The following is a 17,788-nucleotide window of genomic DNA, read 5'->3' as shown; positions in this document are numbered from 1 at the left end:
CGCTAGTATAAACAATTCAAATGTGGAAGAACATCAGTGTATGATGAAGAAATCCCAGGACGCCCAGCAACTGCCGTAACAGGAGTGTTGCAAAAATTGAGGCATTAATCCTGGAAGATCGCCGTATTAGCGTCAAAGAACTACTGCACAGCTCCACCAAACTAAAGTAGGGTCTGTGGAGAACATCATCCATCAACAGACGCATATAAGTAAGATGTCTGCTAGATGGATTCCCAGACTTCTAACCCCTTACCACAAGAAGGAAAGAGCTCAATGTGCACAAGAAGTGTCGTTGATGTGCCAGTAAAAACTGAAATATTGCCACATTCTGCTTATTCCTCCGACCTTGCACCCTCGGATTTCATCCTCTTTACTGCCCCGAGTTTCTTTTTTCGTGAAAAATACTTTGCTGCTGATGAAGAGGCGATTTCTGCTCCCAAGTCGTGGTTTGAAGGACAGTCACACGACTTCCACAAAACTGGTCTGCGGAAGTGTATTCAGAGGTGACAAAAATGGCATATTTTTGTCACCTCTGAAAAAGTGTAATTGTTGGTTTGTTTCAACCTTCTCTCACAACTACTTCTGGGTGAATAAAAAAGTCTTTTTTAGAAACCCCTGTCGTAAGGCTTAATCCGTCTGTAATGCAACTGAACAATTCAACTAATCTCGCATTATTCCCGTAATTGATAGTAAAGTTGAGTTCAGTGGCGAATCTACCATACCACCAAGTCTGCCAACATAGGGAGGTGGAGGAGAAAGTCAGAGGGCCATGGTCGGTTTCTATATATGGTTATAAAAGAGCAGAATTTATAGTTTTCTACTTGTTGAGGTAATTAAAATAAATAGAGTAGTTCACTATTCTTTTGTTTTTTTTATGACGATTTAATACTATTTTAACTAATTTTCGTGTAAAACTAACAACTCAATTAAAAATAAATAAATAATGGTAAAATAAAAATGTAGAAAATTAGAAACAAAAAATATATTTCTAACATAAGTGAGGACCGAACTCGCAGCCACTGGACTGGTAAACTTTAAGCCCTAGATTCAGAGGACTGAAACTACAAGTATTGATCAAGAGCAACGAGAATTCCCCTTCGATTTACTCAAGGGTTTCTGAATATTGGTTTTATAGTGTTCCATTTAAGGAATACTTTATGCTCAGGAAGTTTAAAATAAATCGGAGATAACACAACCATGCACGCCCCTTGCAAGACAGTAAAACCGATATGAGCATTTGAAAGAGATTAGAAATAAATGAAGAAAAAGGTAGAAACTCGAAATACCTGACTCTTATCTGAAACGTATGAAGGTAGCTCAAATATTAAAAGCAATCTGCGTGTAAAAACTAACAACTCCAAACTGAACACGCTCCCGAGATGCATCGCCAGTTGCCTGCACTCAATCTGTTTTATACAGTCTAATTATGATCATGTCGGCTCCGCATTCCAACTGCACCTTTAGCGAATCACGTGCTCCGATTAGATTATTGTGGTCATGCATGGTCAAACTCTCCCAGATTCACAGAGGAACGTCAGCACAATATGGAGAAAAGTGTATTAACCAAAGAAAGGTATATGAACTAGTGGAAAGGTTTAGAAGTCGCACTGTTTAATGTTACTGAAGTTCTAAACGGTCTTCCTCAACCACACTTCTTCTGCCACTTCTAAACATTCATCTGTTCATATGCCTTTCTTTGGCTAATACACTTTTCTCCATATTATGTTCACATTCTTCTGTGAATCTGGGGTTGTGATCCATTCTGATTACAGAATGTTGTTCACCAATTCCAGTTCCAGGCAACTGGCAACACATGTGTCTAACAAAGTAGTAGGTATGATGAGCTGACATGAGGTTGTTAGTTAAATAAATTGCGAAATTGTTACCCATGACGAACATCGATTTGATGTACAGTATGGGAATTGTCCCTCCAGGTCTCCGATTCTTCAGACGTTGTACGAAACTGAAAGCCATCTGTTAATTAATCATTACTAATCTGTAGTCAGTTTCTTGAAGAAAATAACAAAATCCTACTCACCTTCCAACCTGGTTTCACCTTGATGACCCACGTGCAGTCTAGCGCCACTTTCCAGGTCTCTGAGTAATTGAACGTTTGTGGGCTGATGTCAGTGTTAGTGATGAGACCTCCTGGACCTCCACGGTGATAAATGCATTCTGAAAAGAAGAACACGCAGATATTGACTGGTGACAAAGAAATTTCTTATTAGTCTCGGGAAGGCAGCGGGAATTTTCTAAAATTAAAAATATATTAAAAGAAACTGATACTACATCAGTCCGTATCACTTTTCATATGGAATACTACATTATCAGTTTCTCACGTTTTATTTGAATTTTGTCATTATTTTGAATAAAATGCAGCTTAATCTATCTTTGACAACATGGCTCAATCGAATTTTTAATACGTTAGTTTAATTAATTTTAAAGAATTAAAAACTGAAAGTTAAGTTGGCCTTGCCTTTCCCCCCCCCGTAGTTATTCCAAATTAACGAGCAAGTTTAACGCCGCGAAAGAGGATTACTGCAAAAGTGCACCCATAGCAACAAGGATGTTTCACACTGTTATTATTTGAAAATTAATTAGTATTTTTGGCAATTCCGTCAGCTGCAGGTAGTCAGCTTATCGTTATTTCTCAATTTATTAACATTCTATTTTTTAGGCGTGCTTTATGAGCGTGTAGTGACAGTGATGTAACTCAGAGAATGACATACGCGTTATTAGCACAAAGTGTCTGTCGCATCTTCTCTTGCGATGGCAACCAGTCTCTATGGCAGTCAGCTATTACGGTAACTGTAGTGACTAGGTGGTATGGTTCCAACCTAACAATCTATAGGAAAGGTTACTATGACAACTGTTCTCGCGTATTGCTGTGGTTAAAGATGTATATACACGCAAGTCCAATCTGTTACTATGCACAATAGCTAAACTGGCGGACAGAATTAAGGCACCATCGTTTTTCGTTAATAATTTATTATTAGAAAGTAAAATATATTACTTTACGTAATTTTACATTATACATGCCTATAACAACGCAACGACTTCTGCCATTTCGGAAAATGCCGCGATTTCCGCTGCAAGTGGCAAACTTCATAGTTCAGAAGATTGCCTCTGACGCGACGGAGGGTTATTGGAAACAAGACTGACGAGCTCAAGGTGGCCAATTAGGTGTATGTACTAATAGCAGCACGTCCTCCTTTAGCTCTCTGAACAACCTCGATTCCTCGTGGCACTGACTCAACGAAGTGCGTGGCACAGAATGCTAGTTCATGTTGATTCAATTGCTTCTCACAGTTATTGCAAATTGGATGGTTGCAGATTTCTGCTCCAAAGAGCTCGTTCCATCGCATGCAACAGATGCACAATTAGACTGAGATCTTGTGACCGGGGAGACCATCGCAGTAGTTTAAAATCACTCTCATCTTTTGGGAAACCACTTCTGTACAATTCTGGCTTTGTGACATAGTGTATTATCCTGTTGGAAGAACACATTCGGAGTGAGATACACTGTGGCCATAAAGGGATGCTTCAGGTCTGAAACAATTTCCATATAAACTATAGCATCCAGATGAAATTTGGATATAACCTATGGACATCCATAGGACATCCAAATGTTGCTCCGTTGAAACAATGGTATTTAAATGTTACCCCCCCTTCCCGAGGCACTAATGTTAAACTTGAGTGGCTCGGGAGAAGATTCAGTACACGATGACTTCTATTCATGTCTCTTATTAATAGTCCAAAATTTGTTTTGTATGCATTTATCGGTAATAAAAAAGTGCTACTTTACAAATTTGTGTATTTATATACTTCACAAAATAGATCCTCATTTTCATACGATGACTAAAATTCTTGAGTGACAACTGTATTTTTTTTTTAATCCAGAAAACCGTACTTTTTCATCCTAAGAACAGAAATTGACCACTGAATACAAAATTTATAGCCATAAAACGTTATGGACAGGGAAGAGAAAAAACGAAGTCTAATAATTAAATTGTTTTTCTATTCTCTTCAGCCAATTAGTCTCACACAGTAGAATATTACCTGTGATTGTGAATTTAATTTTCTTCACTTTGTGTATGGTCTAATATGCCTTATTATATGGCTTTCCAATTAGCAAATTCTGTCTTCCTGATCTTAACCCCCCCTCCAAAAAAAAAACAACTCTCTACCCCGTTGTAAAATTTAGTTGATATTGCTGCTGTATAGTATATCTATAAATTCGGTGCATTTTGCAATCATCTTGTCTATTTTGCTGAATGACACATCCGAGTTTTCAGCGAACACCCTTGCAACTTGACAGACTTTCCTCGGACGTCACCAGAGTATATGCAACCTCCACGCTGAGAAGTGTACTAATAGTTAACCAGCTAGAATAAAGTGTACACACTACCTGACATTCAAAGTGGTAATCTCAATTTCTGATTTCCTCTGTAAAAGCGAAACCGCCACCAGTTCTTTCTTCCGGGACGAAATTAATTGCACATCATATTCGAAATAATTATTATTTTGTTTATTTACTTAATTCAGTTTACATATATGCATACTCACCCTAGAAGAGTAATAAGCAAGAATGATTAATTCACGGAGGTCGCGGTTTTGTTTCCTTTGAAGACAAAAGAAGAGGTTATTTTGTCTTCATATTTTTTTTATTATTTTTAAAGACACACGCAGACAAAATGCGCTGGTACTCTGCTACTGTGGCTCTTACTTTGCAACAGCCACCGGAGAAATAGCTTTTTCTAGTATTATGGCTATCCCACCATCGAAATTACCAGATTTATACCAAGATGCACCACAAAGTCTTATTAAGAGGCTGTTCTGCAGTTTCCTACCAAATGTTAGAGAATATAGTTAATGGCGACGCGGTGCTCCATTACCAGTGATGGTAGTATGATTGAAGCATTGATTCTAACCCTTAATGATATTAGTCCATTTCGCTATAAGTGTTCTCTTTGGGTTAAGCCGAAAGACTCAGGTGCTACAATGAACTAATAAACATTTGGGAGACCAGACGGGAAACCTCTGTAACAGGCGCCGTCACTAGAAAATTCCTTCCAGAGGTCTCGTTTACTGCAACGAAAACTGTTAAGTCCTGTCTGTCGCTGACCTTGGAATCCTCCTTCTTGGTCACTGGAAATGGCTCCCTCAACGAGAGACTTTTTTTAGCTAGGATTGTTTACAACAGATAGCTGTTTCTGCGGAGAAAAGGAGAACTGGAAGCATCTTCTACTTGAATGCCCGCTGTATCAAGACATAAGAAGAACTTTTACGCAGGCAGTACTAAACATCACCGAGCATCAACCGGATCTCCTACTCCGAACACCAGAAAATCTCTCAACGCTGCAGACTTATGCTGCACAGGTCTTCGAGCGTAGAAGGCGAACCCGTACTGAAGCAAGACGCATAAGAAATACTCATGCAGCGAACTGAGAGTCCACAGTGAAAATCTTATTTTTTATTTATTTATTTATTTTATTATTATTATTTTTTTTATTTTTTTCGTCGCGTTCTGTCTGGAGTTAGTTAATCCGGTGCAGCTGTTTTTTTTTTCAAACGCACCAAATATTTTTTTATTTTATTATGTTTTCTGCTTAATTTGTCATTTAGATATGGCCTTATTGAAATTTGTCCATTTATTTTTATTAATTACTCTTTTTTTATCTATCTATTGTATTATCTTTTTCTTATTTTTCCTTTTATTTATTTATTTTTTCATTACTTGTTATTTTTTATTTATTATTTATTTTTTTATTATTATTTTTTTTTCTTCATAACCTGCACCACGAGTGGTTTCTTTTTTTTTTTTTCTCTCCCTTTCCTCCCTCTGGAATGGGCCCCAGAGGATCCTGGCCCACCTTCTGGCAACAGTAGGTGGATAGCGTCTCTTTTGAGACAGTACGTGTTTTACTGGAACTGGCCCACCTTCTCGTGGTGTGGACGAGTACCCAGAAGCATCTGTCCAGGTGACTTATGCTTCTGGGTAGCCAAGCGGCCAGACACAACAACAGAACACACACATAATACACACAAACCTACGTCACACACATCTGGCCCATTTGTAATGATACTGTTCTTCACAGAGTAACGAGGTGGAGTTGAACAGACGTTCTAGGTGCCGCCCATTGCACATACACATGTCCACAAGTTCTCTTTGGGTTTCCCATGTTTGTCGAAGCTGCTGTCGCTAGCTCTCAGATTCATTTTTGATGTTTGATTCGATTCAAATATGGAGATTGTGGGGGCCAAAAAATGTGAAGTCCCTTTGTGGAGTGGCATTCTCATCCTGGAACATTTCGTTATGGTCTTGGGTACAACGCTAACAGTGCTGTACAGTTGGTACGTAAACATATTTAGACATAGACCCAAGCCATTGCTTCGGGTGACTTCCACACCTGTATGCCTGGGTAGTAATAAGTGAAACATGAGATTCTTTGAACCACATCAGACGTTTCTATCTTTTTTGTACATCAAAAGTACTTAAAATTCTTAATACAGAACTTCACAGTTCTATATTAAGAACTGTAAAGCAGACCCGAAGAAGATTTAAAGAAACATAGATCTGTTATATATATTTCAAAGAGACCTCCACATTTCATTTGTGTTAGAATTATTTCCTCTGGGACACAAGCATTATTGAGGTTTTTTTTTTTTTTTTTTTTTTTTCTGAATTCAATTAGTTAGTTCAAAACGATTGGAAATTTTCAAAACGGCATCTCACCTACGGAGATTTATTTATCGAAAGTAGGAGGGAGAAGAGTTGTTGAGACTTTTCGTAAAATTGGAGATTGCACTACAGCACGTCTTTTAAATGACCTTCCGTCAAGGAGAGCGAACCACAAAATGGTTTTGGTTGATTAGCGTTTTGTCTTTATCTCTCTAAATTAACATTAATGAGATTCCTGCGTGCGTGAGTGGATGCATTTTAATTTTTAATTTTTTTTATCATTCTGAGGAATTCGCTCAATCTTCGTAGTATAAGAAAGTTGCTCAAAGATTTATCTGATTTCCATCGCATTTCGAATCTAATCTTCGAAGTTGTACCTACGTGTCTATGCCACATTCGTTTTAGTGTCAGTGGAAAGAGTGTTTGTTTAATGCTAGAGAACATTGGAATGAAACATTTAGAACCGTGAATGAAGGTTATAGTTGATTACGCGTGCAATTCTTAAGCTTCTTGAGATCCGATTTGTTACATGGTAAGATTAGAAGAAACCCATAGAAAGCTGAAGTTAGAAAGCATTTTATTTAACCATTGCCATCATCTTTAGAGATCGTGGTATGTAGAATGGCAACCCATTGTGAGCTTTTACTGCATTAACTCTGGGTTTGGCGTGATGAAAATAAAATGTGAATTTCACATAAGCCTCGTCATGCGAGGTATCACAATCTTTGGATAAAAGCAGCTTATCTATAACCACAGGGTGGACCATGAATGTAACTACAAAGATTTATGAAACTATCTGTGAAATACATCTCATATTAAATCAACAATGTTGTTTTGCTTTGAGTCCATACCCGTTGCGAGCTAGTTTTTGTAGTCAACCTATTTTAAAATAAAACTACTTCTATAAATATTTAAGCTTTTCTATATTTTTCAGGTTTTCATCATCTCTAAGGAGTTGTATTTAAATCTTGCCTTACTCTTCTTTTGTCCGCAAATGGAGCGAGATTATTTGTCTGTTGCTGTTTCTTTCCACGAGTTATATCATCAGGGACTTCTTAAAGTTACTGAAATACAAGGCATCTTTCGCTTTCTTTCTCGGCTCCTCTCTCTCTCTCTCTCTTTCTTTGTGTGTGTGTGTGTGTGTGCGCGCGCGCGTTCGTTTCCCAACGTTGAAAAATGCGAGCAAATACGAAAGGGGGGAGGGGGAGTCTGTTGGGTATACTCAAGGGAGGTTTATAGATTTCTTTTCGGGAGATTCTATTAACCCGTCATTGCAATCAATAAGATCAAAACTATAGCATCAAGAGCCGGAGGGGCGAATCGATATTTCTTTGTGGAATGTTCTGTTTGAAGACGAAAGGGCAATGCGAATGTGTCGATAATCCAAACCACCGTTACTACTCCAATGCAATAAAAATTCATTTTATCCAATTTTTTGTTCGTTCTATCCTGCCAGTGTGTTTCTGTCACGGTAGTAGATTTTCTAAAGGAAAATACCTTTCCAAAAAGTCCTTTTATTATAGATTTGGTGTAGTGTAAAGCGTTTTTTATTTATTTCATGCTCTCAAACGTTGATACAGATACCAGGATGTAGGTTACAAGGAAAGAAATATCACATATTTAAATTAGAAATATCGATGTGGGTCTGTGCGGCGTATATTGAAAAAGATTGAGTTGTGTGTCAAAGAAGAAATTTTTGCTGTTCAATGAAACACTCGAAAGCTATGCCCATTCGTAGGCAAAGATATAAATGTCAGTTTTTCAGGTACCACATAATATGTATTCATGGTTAATATTTTATTATAGGACTATTAAAATATAATTAACACTCTGTCTAGAAGAAGTGCTAGGGTTTCATATGGACGATTAGTATTTGAAGGATTTTTTATATATAAATAAATAGAATGCCTGATATGATATCATTATTGTAATATTTAGGGATAATTATAAACTTAAATAATAGCTTTGCAAAAAGTAAAATATATTCGAGATTAAAACTTATAACTGAACTCACTGCTTTCATTAGAAGTGTGGGCTCAGTCCAAACATACAGCTGAGCATGGTACATCTCTCACTGTTTGTGTTTAGATGCATCATCGACTTGGACCACATTGCGCTATCGTGTATTATGCCTGTGTAAGTGTGTCTGCGGGCCAATTTTGTATGTTGTTCGAGCTTAAAAACTGGAAATAACTTAAGAGGGGACCCCTACTCCTCGGCTTGAGATTGGCTAAATACAGCCTCTGTTGAAGAGTACTTTAGAAATTCCTCCAGTCGTTGTTAGGACTAAAACCCAGAACTCACCACATAAGTGACAAGTGTTGAAACCATTATACTGTCACGAAGAATCACTTCTGTAGAGATCAAGAGCCAGTCTGATATGGCGTTATCATGCAGAAAAAGCAGTGCTGATACAGAGCATCTTAATAACCTCAATGAAACACTCGAAAGCTATGCCCGTTGATAGGCAAAGATATAAATGTCAATTTTTTAGATACCACATAATATGTATTCATGGTTAATGTTAGTGACTGTTACAAACTAAACTGTGATACAGTTTAGTTTGTAACAGTCACTAACAATAACGACAAATACAGTTGATCGGATTACGTTAAACGAAATATTGGATTGAAATATAGAATAGAAATCAATTCCATTGTCCTAGAAATGGGACAAGCACTTCGTTGATAGCGACTGCGAAACTTGGATGTGTTTGTGTTAAGTGTTTGTATTGAGCGCCAAAGCAACTAAAGCTATGAGGCGTCAGTATACTGTCTGTAAATTGGGCATATTCTATGGTCGATTTACCCCTCAGCCAGACTAACTCAACCATGTCGCAAAAAAAGTCGTGGACAAGCAACGAAGTTCGGCAGGAGAAGAGCTAACTGCCTGATGAACTTCCCTATCCAGTTTTTAGGCGCGTTAGCATATTTGCGTAAAGCGAATATTGTCTTTACCGTATGCCTCCACCCACCCGAATGTAACAACTCTACCCCTAGTGGATAGATTTTCATAAAATTTTATATTTTGGCTCTTTTAGAAATATTTGTCAAGCAATCCCGAATTTAGAAATTAAACCAATAGAAATCCGGCAATTAATATTTCCTTTATTTATACATATCACAGGCTATACATATGCCATATATTGTAACTGAATACTGGATATATTTGTTGCAGTGCGCTGAATTAAGGAATGAATGGGCAACATCAAAAATGCGTAGATGCGTTTCTTTTTTTATAATGTAACGTACTGCGTACGTTAACTAACTTGTTTCATAAAAATTCAGTATCCTCCAGACAAACTGTCCGGGATCCAATGTCAATGATGACGCACTCATTGCGTCATTAGAAGAAATGCCTTATACCTCGAGCTGTAAGCTGAATATGTACATTATTATTATTAACAGTTCATTTTGTTTCTGTATTCATGCTTAAAGAGACTGTCGAGTAAGAGGGTGGGCACAATAACGGCAATATTCTGGTATAAATTGAAAATTTCAGGTTTCATTTAATATAAATTGCATGTGTTTGTACAAAGAAATTTATATAAATTGCATGTGTTTGTACAAAGAAATTTGTAGTCGTTATTTTATGCGCTATATTCACACATTAGATTTCGTTAAAAATGTTACTATTATTTGTTACTATTATTTATAATTTTTTATGTCTTTTACATACCATCAGTTTTTCAAATAGTTTTATACTTACTTTTCCTTCAGTATGAGACATATTTGACGACCCATTCTGCAATAGGTAATAAAGTCGCAAAACCACTAGGAAAAACGGATTGAACTTTTCACACATTCCATCCCTTTTTGGGGTGTTACTGGCAATTCGTCACATCTAAATTCAATTCCGGTGCCATTCACTGAAAGCTTCTTATGTCATAGTGACGGCTTTTAGCACATATTCAGTCGACCGGGTTAGCCAGGTGGGTAAAGTTCCTGCCTGGTAACCCAAAGGTCGCGCGTTCGAATCCCGCGTCGGGCTTGGATCAGAGTAAAATGCAAAAACTTTGGGAGGTGCATTAGGGCCACAGAAGCCCATACGCCAACAACTAATAAAAAAAGCACATATTCAGAATCGCTAACCTTTCTTCCTGGGCTGAATGGATGCATCATGTTGAGACACACTTGTCTCTTATGGTTGCATTGTTATATACATCTCCATCAGTGTCTCATTTCTGCAGCACTTGTGTTCACAGCACAGATATGGGTCCATTTGTTCCCACTTGGCCCTTGAGGTTGTCACAGACATTCTCTCATATATGCCAGACAAGCTGTACTTGCTACCTGGGAGTTTAAAACGCTGATGGAACTGATATTCGGGTGACACCCAAGGCAAGTGGACCTAATTTCGGCGAAGTCCGGACGGTCTGTGACAGCCAAATCCTCTACTTGCACCTTCACGATGGTGGGACTGTTAGTAATCCTGGGTATAACCTCCATACATGGTGGGTGACCACCCAGGTGTGAACCAACGTAAGCAGGGGTCGAGGTGTGGCGCCCATACCACATGGAGGAATGCCGCCCCTCTATGTTACCAGGCAGTATTAGGTGGTAGATGACTCATCAACCGGTGCAATACCGCCACTTTGCTTATTGGAGGCTTGAAGTGGTGGAACCCATGTTTAGTCTCTAGAGCTCAGTTCCGGTCAACCCTTCTCCATCTCTTCCATCATGCAGTATGATTGATGACTTTTGAGGTTAAGATGAACATCGTGGTGAGATCCATTATTAATTACATTTCGAGGGTACAGCTCTAAAACAGTGTTCGCAGGCCGGCCGCTAGTTAATACACCGAACCGAACCTATTGGTAACTCTTTAGGAGGCTTCCTGATCAGCTAGTGTATAATCTTGCTACCTCTACTCTGACAGATAGTGACTGGAGGGAGTCCGAGTAGTGTGTATGCGGGGGGCATTGTCGAGGCCACGTTATGTAAAGGATATGGGTATATTCTTACCATGTGTACGCCATATCCAAAAATTTTATTACATCATATAGCATGCCCCACCCACTTTTTCTCTATTGAATACACCATGAATTGTCAAAGTAATAGAGCAAGCTTATCTGCTAAAAGACCTAAACCTCCCAAACACTTCCTAATTCATTTCACAAATATATGTGGTCTCAATTCTATTATTATTATTATTATTAATATCAATTTATTTCCGAAGAAATGTCCTTTTACAGCTATGCAGCTAGAGGACATGAGTTATATACAGAGAAAAAACATAAAATACAGACATATGCATTGCATACAGAGCCAGATACAATATACGGCTTTAAACAGCCACTGGTGAAGATACAAAAACATAAAGTTATAACAAATACAAAAACATAAAGTTACAACAAATACAAAAACATAAAGTTACAACAAGTACAAAAACATAAAGTTACAACAAATAAAAGTACATCCGGATACATCGAAGCGTGGATATTGCGGTATCACAGAGAGTCCACCTAGAGCATGACTAAGGCATACATGTCTGCAAGAATGGAAGATCTGTAGGTTCTGTCCTTGCAAAGTTTCTCAGCGTCTATGGCTAATCTGTTAAATATTTGGAAGGAGTTGTGTGGAAACATGTTGTCCAAGGAGGACATGCTACGCAGCTTCGATCTGTATGGGGAGGTGTTGGACTGGCATCTTCTCCTGTCGGACGGTCTAGCGATGATATCCCAAATATCGGGTGACCTCAGTTTTCCGGATAGAAGCTGAGAGAGGGTAAGAAGGTTCCTAGAGATGATGTGATACCTCCAAGGAAGCGTATTAAGATTGGTGACCAGAACAGATTTTGAGATTGTAGGTGTTAGCCCGGCAACCCTATTTAGCCATTTCAAGATCCAGAATTCCAGGGAGAGGAACCTGGCTTGGTATGATGAGGGTGCTGAGGACCATATAGTCGAGGCATATAATGGAATTGGGAAAATACAACGAAGAATGTATTTGATGATAAGGTCCGGGTTATGGAAGTTGGAGATCTCTTGTTTTACTGCCCATAAAGCCGAATATGTTTTCGTTCGAGTGGCATTAAAGTGAGGCAAGAAGGTGAGGTCTTTGTCCCAGATGATACCCAAATCTTTATGTTGGGTGACTTTTTTAACTGGAGAATTCGCAATAATGATGTCCACATCGTTGGTATTTTTCTTCTTGGTGATAGAGAGTTGTGCAGTTTTCTCTTTATTAATGGAGAGCCCAATCGCATGAAGGTAGTTTTCCAGTTCATGTAGCTGTCGGTTGGAGCTCACAGTGATAGACTGGAGAGTCTGGGGGCATTTTGTGATGACGAAAAACTTAATATCATCTGCGTAGGTGGTAAAATTAGTACGGTTTGATAGGAAGGGTTCTAAAGATGCGGCGAAGAGGGCGGCAGAGAGAACGCCCCCTTGGGGAAGCCCTCTGGAGCAGAGAATGTGGTGATTATGGTTTTGATTTCTGATCCATAGGATCCTGGACTGAAGGAGTTTCCTAAGGAGAACTAAGATGTTGCCAGAGATTTTGAAATAGTTGCACAGTATGGTACATAATGCATGGGTGGACAGATTGTCAAAAGCCGCCTTAATGTCGAGAAACACAATATCCAGTTGCTCTTTGTTGCTTAAGGTACTTTCAATTCTGAACAGTGTGTCCAAGAGGTTGGTGATCGTGGAACGTCCAGGTAGTACACTATGGAGGTATGGAGGTTTGTGGCCGAACATGTGATGGATGAGAGCAGGAAGTATGGCTTTTTCCAAGATTTTGAGAAAAGTGCATCCTACAGAAATTGGTCTGTAGTCATTAGGCAATTTTGGGTTAGACTTTTTTGGAACTGGGGAAACATAATATGTGTTCCAGATAGCAGGGTAAACTCCTGTTACGAGGACGGAATTGAATGCATCAAGCAAGAGATCAATGATATATACACTGCACAGTTTAACCATGAAAATAGGGAATCCATCCGGGCCAGTGGTAGACTTGTTGGGAAGACTGTTGATGACCTCAGTAAGGCGTTCCTTTGTGATGGCTATTTTATCCAGTGATGTCTGGTTAGCTGGTGGATTAACCCGAATAAAGGGGTTTGGGGCAGATAGGGGCTTAGTTGCGAGCGAGTTAGCCCATGCAAGGAAGGTGTCAGTGGACATGGGGGACTGTTGATTCTTGTTGGTGAAGATTCTTTTCCCAAGTTTCATTCTGTGTGCAATCCAGTCATTCTGCGCCTTCCTCCGAATGCGTAGGAAGCGTGCCCGATGTTTTTTATAGAGTTAGTAGTCGGCTAGATCCCGTGTTTTTTGCCATTTCCTGTATAGTTTCTGTTTCATGATGAAGGCGAGTTTTGCGTCGCAGGTAAACCAGTTCCTGGTCCTGGGAGACAGGCGTACAGATTTGGAGGCCCCTTCACAGGCGATGTCTTTTAACAAGTTTGCTAAATTGGTAAGCGTTTGATCAGGATGGCTAGCAGCAATTTTTTTTCCAGTCTGTAGCTTTTAGTCTTTGTAGGATGATTTGAGGTTGCATATATTTTAATGAGAAGATCTTGAGTTGGGATTCTTTATGGTCATGTTGTTCAAGTTGTCGGGGAGAACATAGACATTCACTATCAAAGGAAATTGGGAGGTGATCTGATGCAAACTTAAAAATCGGCGTTGTGAGAGTAAGATGGTCAAGGTTATGAAAGAAGAGGTCTAGGTTTTGATGTCGTCTTGTAGGTTGCGTATGGGTTAGTCTAAGGCCTAGAGATGAGAAGGAGCGTACGACGTCCTTCAAAGCAGCTTCGTGTCTTGGGGAGGGCATGTTGAAATCTCCTAAAACAAAGGTGAGCATGTGAGGCTTGAGGTGGGTTATAATCCAGGTAGTTAGCTCATCCCTTGTGTCGGGATTATGGTCAGGAGGTAAATATACCGCTACAACTTGAGTTCTCACTTCTTTAACTGTAAAAATTGCAGAAATGGCTTCAAATGCAGGGGAGTCGCTGAGTTGTGCACACACAAGGTGATGGATGTCTTTGTAAATGATGGAGACGCCACCTCCACGTTTGTGGTCCCTGTCGTTGCAAACATTTTTGTAATGGTGAGGAGTGGCCAAGTGGGTGAGTTGTCTTCCATGGTTAAGCCAAGTTTCCTGGATACAGATGAAATCATATTCATCGAGCAGGAGGAGAGATTGCAGGGGGGCCAATTTGTTAACAATGCTGCGCACATTTTGCGAGAAGACCCTGATTGTGTGGCATGGATGGAGGTTTTTTGGACTAGATGATTGCTATTGTAGAGGACGAGTAAGCAGGGATTGCTGAGGGGATGGCCTTTTTTCGTCAGAGAAAGGTCTGATAAGTATGCCTGGAGGCCAGAAGTCGGGATCCAGAACTTCTTCGTAGGCAGAGGGTGAACATCTTACTAGAAATGAGGCGTAGCCAGTTTGCCTAGTTTTAAGCTGTTTTACTTCGATGCGGACATTGTGTTCCACAAGAAACATTCTCTTTATGGAATCGGGGCTTGTTGAGGGTCCAAACCGGGAGACAAATATCTTGGTTCTGGGCAAAGCGACAGAGATGTCATATTTCTCTGCGAGCGTCTGTTTACTAGGGTGAGTCTTTGATAATCGGTTGTTGACTAATGTTGTTGGAATTCTTTGGTTGCCTTCTAGTGGGGGAGAAAATGGGGCGGGGCTCTTGCTTCTCGAAACACATCTCTGGTCAGCGATTCTCGGTTCAATAGCTTGGTCATGTCTGTCGTGTGGTACAATATGATCATTTCTTTCGTGAAACAGAGTCAACTTATTAGTGTGGTTCACTACACAGGTGGCTTTGTTTACTTCCTGTGGACGTTTGTCGCTTTTCTTCTTCTGATCCCGATTCTCAAGTGATTTAAGGAACTTGCAGTAATCTGATTTGATTAGAAGAGTTTCAAGGGCGCTTTCATTTTCTTTAGCCACCCTAAAGGGATTGTTATTGTGCATCTTTTCTTTTTGTGTAAGCAGTTCGGCAGACTCAAGGGGTGTTGTTTGCGTGGCTGCATCCCGTTTTGTGACTATGCAGCGGTCATTAGTGCAGAGACACCGTTCAGCACTTATTTCCTGAAGGGTGCGAGCGATTTCCTGAAGGGCGCGAGCGATTATACATCTGCGCGTGCGCGTGATTGTTCGGGTCGGGTTATTTACATGCTCCGCTTACTTCAATTGTTTTAGTTTCTTAAACTAGTGTAACCATCTTAATTTTCATCTAATGTCTTAGATCTATATTCATAGCTCGTGAAGAGTGAAAATCAAAGTGCTTTAGCTACTATTTCGTCCAGTAATTTTGGATTTTCTGGCAGAATTGCTAAAGTTGAATCGGACCTTATTGTTCGCCATTGTGAGTACAGTGTGTTTTCATTTACCCGTTCGAGCCCACATACTGTGAAAAGTAAGCGGTCAGCTCTTCACCACCCTACTTAATCCTAGCCTGAAGGAACATTCCTGGGTCAGTAAGTACTCTGTTTTTACTTTGTCAGCAACCTTGCCATATATATTTCCCTGTAGTGTTTAGCGATTTTTGGGTACAATGCCGTCGAAAAATATGCAACCCTGCTCGAGCTGCGGAAAACTTTCCGACTGCCTAATAAAATGTTCTTCATTATCATGCCAGCTTCTTTTTTGCAATTTTTGTAGTGGCATTAAAGATCTAAAACGGACAGCACAACTTAGGAAATCAAAATGGAGATGTGTACCCTGCCGCAAGCAAAATAGGGATTCGTCAGATACAGCTGACATATTGGCTGCTCCCTTAGTGCATCTGCCTCCCTCCCCCACAGTTTCTCCCTCTAGAATGCCGAATGTTGTTAATGACGTCACCACACATATCAATTCCACTCTCAGTGAATCGGCTACGAATAGCAAGTTTTTGCCTGGGGTTACTGATAAGTACAGTAATACCCCGACTTACGCTACCCCGACTTACGCGAACTCGGAGTTACGCGGTTCCTGATTTTTTCGTTTGGCAACGCTGCCGCCCACTATCTTCAAGGTCGTTTTTCATATGTTATCGATATACGGTGCGACGGCGGAGAATGAGAGCGAAAGATGAACAAAATTCAACTTTGCTGCTTTTATGTTTTTTATATCAGTGAAGGGGAAACACACTTTCACCATAATAACATAAAAACCAACACAATTCCAGCTATCGGTATAATCCAAATGCAATTAGATCGAGTTTACTACCAGTTTATAACAGATTCCACTAGCAGAAACGCAACTGGATTTTTATTGTTTTATGGTAGTAACCCCTAGAAATGTGAGGTGTGAATAGTGTATCTCTGCCTTTATGGTGTTGTTTATTCAGTTGCTACATGCGCGCAGCTTTGTTTATGCGTATCAAGCGTGCCTCCTCGTTTTGTAATTGTGCTTTATTCCCTAAAAATGAAAAGGAAGCGTCCTGGTGAAGACACTGCAGATTCAGAGAGAAAAAGAAAAGCAATTATCAATAAACAGAGGCGGACTGGGTCAAAAATTCTTACCCGGGAAAATTTATAGTGGCCTCATACTATGGTTTATGGCCAAAATCACACTGGCCCACCAGGGTTTCCCCGGTAAGGCTTATTGCCAGTCCGCCTCTGTCGATAGAGAAAAAAATATGAAATTGTGAAACGCTTTGAGCGAAATGAAAGACCATGTGATATTGCACGTGCTACAGGCCTAAATGAAGCAACGACGAAAAGCACATGACAATTGCAAACTTGACAGGTTGAAAATTGAAAAGGGCTCAATTGTAAAGGGCTTAAAAATTTTAGAAAACAGACTCCAACGCAAGGAATAAAAAAATACAAAGCAAGGAATAAAAAAATTATTAGCTTGCTACGAAGAAATTCTGCGTGAAAAAAAGAACGCGCTGTGTCGTCAGACGAATTTGTTAGATTTTATGAAGCCATCGACATCGAAATAACTTTTTAACGTAAGTCATTTGTTTTTTTTAATACATATTTTGTATTAATATGTACAAAGAACTGCAATTTTATTAATATTTTTCTTCTAAACTAGTGTTTTTGTTAGTCCTTGGTCCCAATTAAGCAAAATTTATATGTATTTATATGCAAAGTTGTACCCCGACTTACGCGAATTCGACTTACGCGATTTTCGTCGGACCCACCTATCGCGT

The 17,788-nt window shown here is 39.5% G+C and overlaps 1 protein-coding gene across 2 annotated transcripts in view; it reads right to left on the bottom strand.

Moving 5' to 3' along the window:
• Positions 1-17,788, bottom strand: part of LOC150082854 (uncharacterized) — a 614,617-nt gene that overhangs the window by 88,136 nt on the left and 508,693 nt on the right. For both annotated transcript variants that reach the window (XM_090377632.1, XM_090377631.1), the window contains exon 7: positions 2,039-2,175. In XM_090377632.1, the coding sequence (XP_090233758.1) occupies positions 2,039-2,175 (137 nt within the window). The remainder of the gene's footprint in view (positions 1-2,038; positions 2,176-17,788) is intronic.

This window comes from Mastigoproctus giganteus, chromosome 7 (genome assembly GCF_048544385.1).
Source record: "Mastigoproctus giganteus isolate SK-2022 chromosome 7, ASM4854438v1, whole genome shotgun sequence".
Lineage (NCBI taxonomy): Eukaryota > Metazoa > Arthropoda > Arachnida > Uropygi > Thelyphonidae > Mastigoproctus > Mastigoproctus giganteus.
Note: the sequence above shows the minus strand (reverse complement) of the source record. Positions and strands in the feature narration are given on the sequence as shown.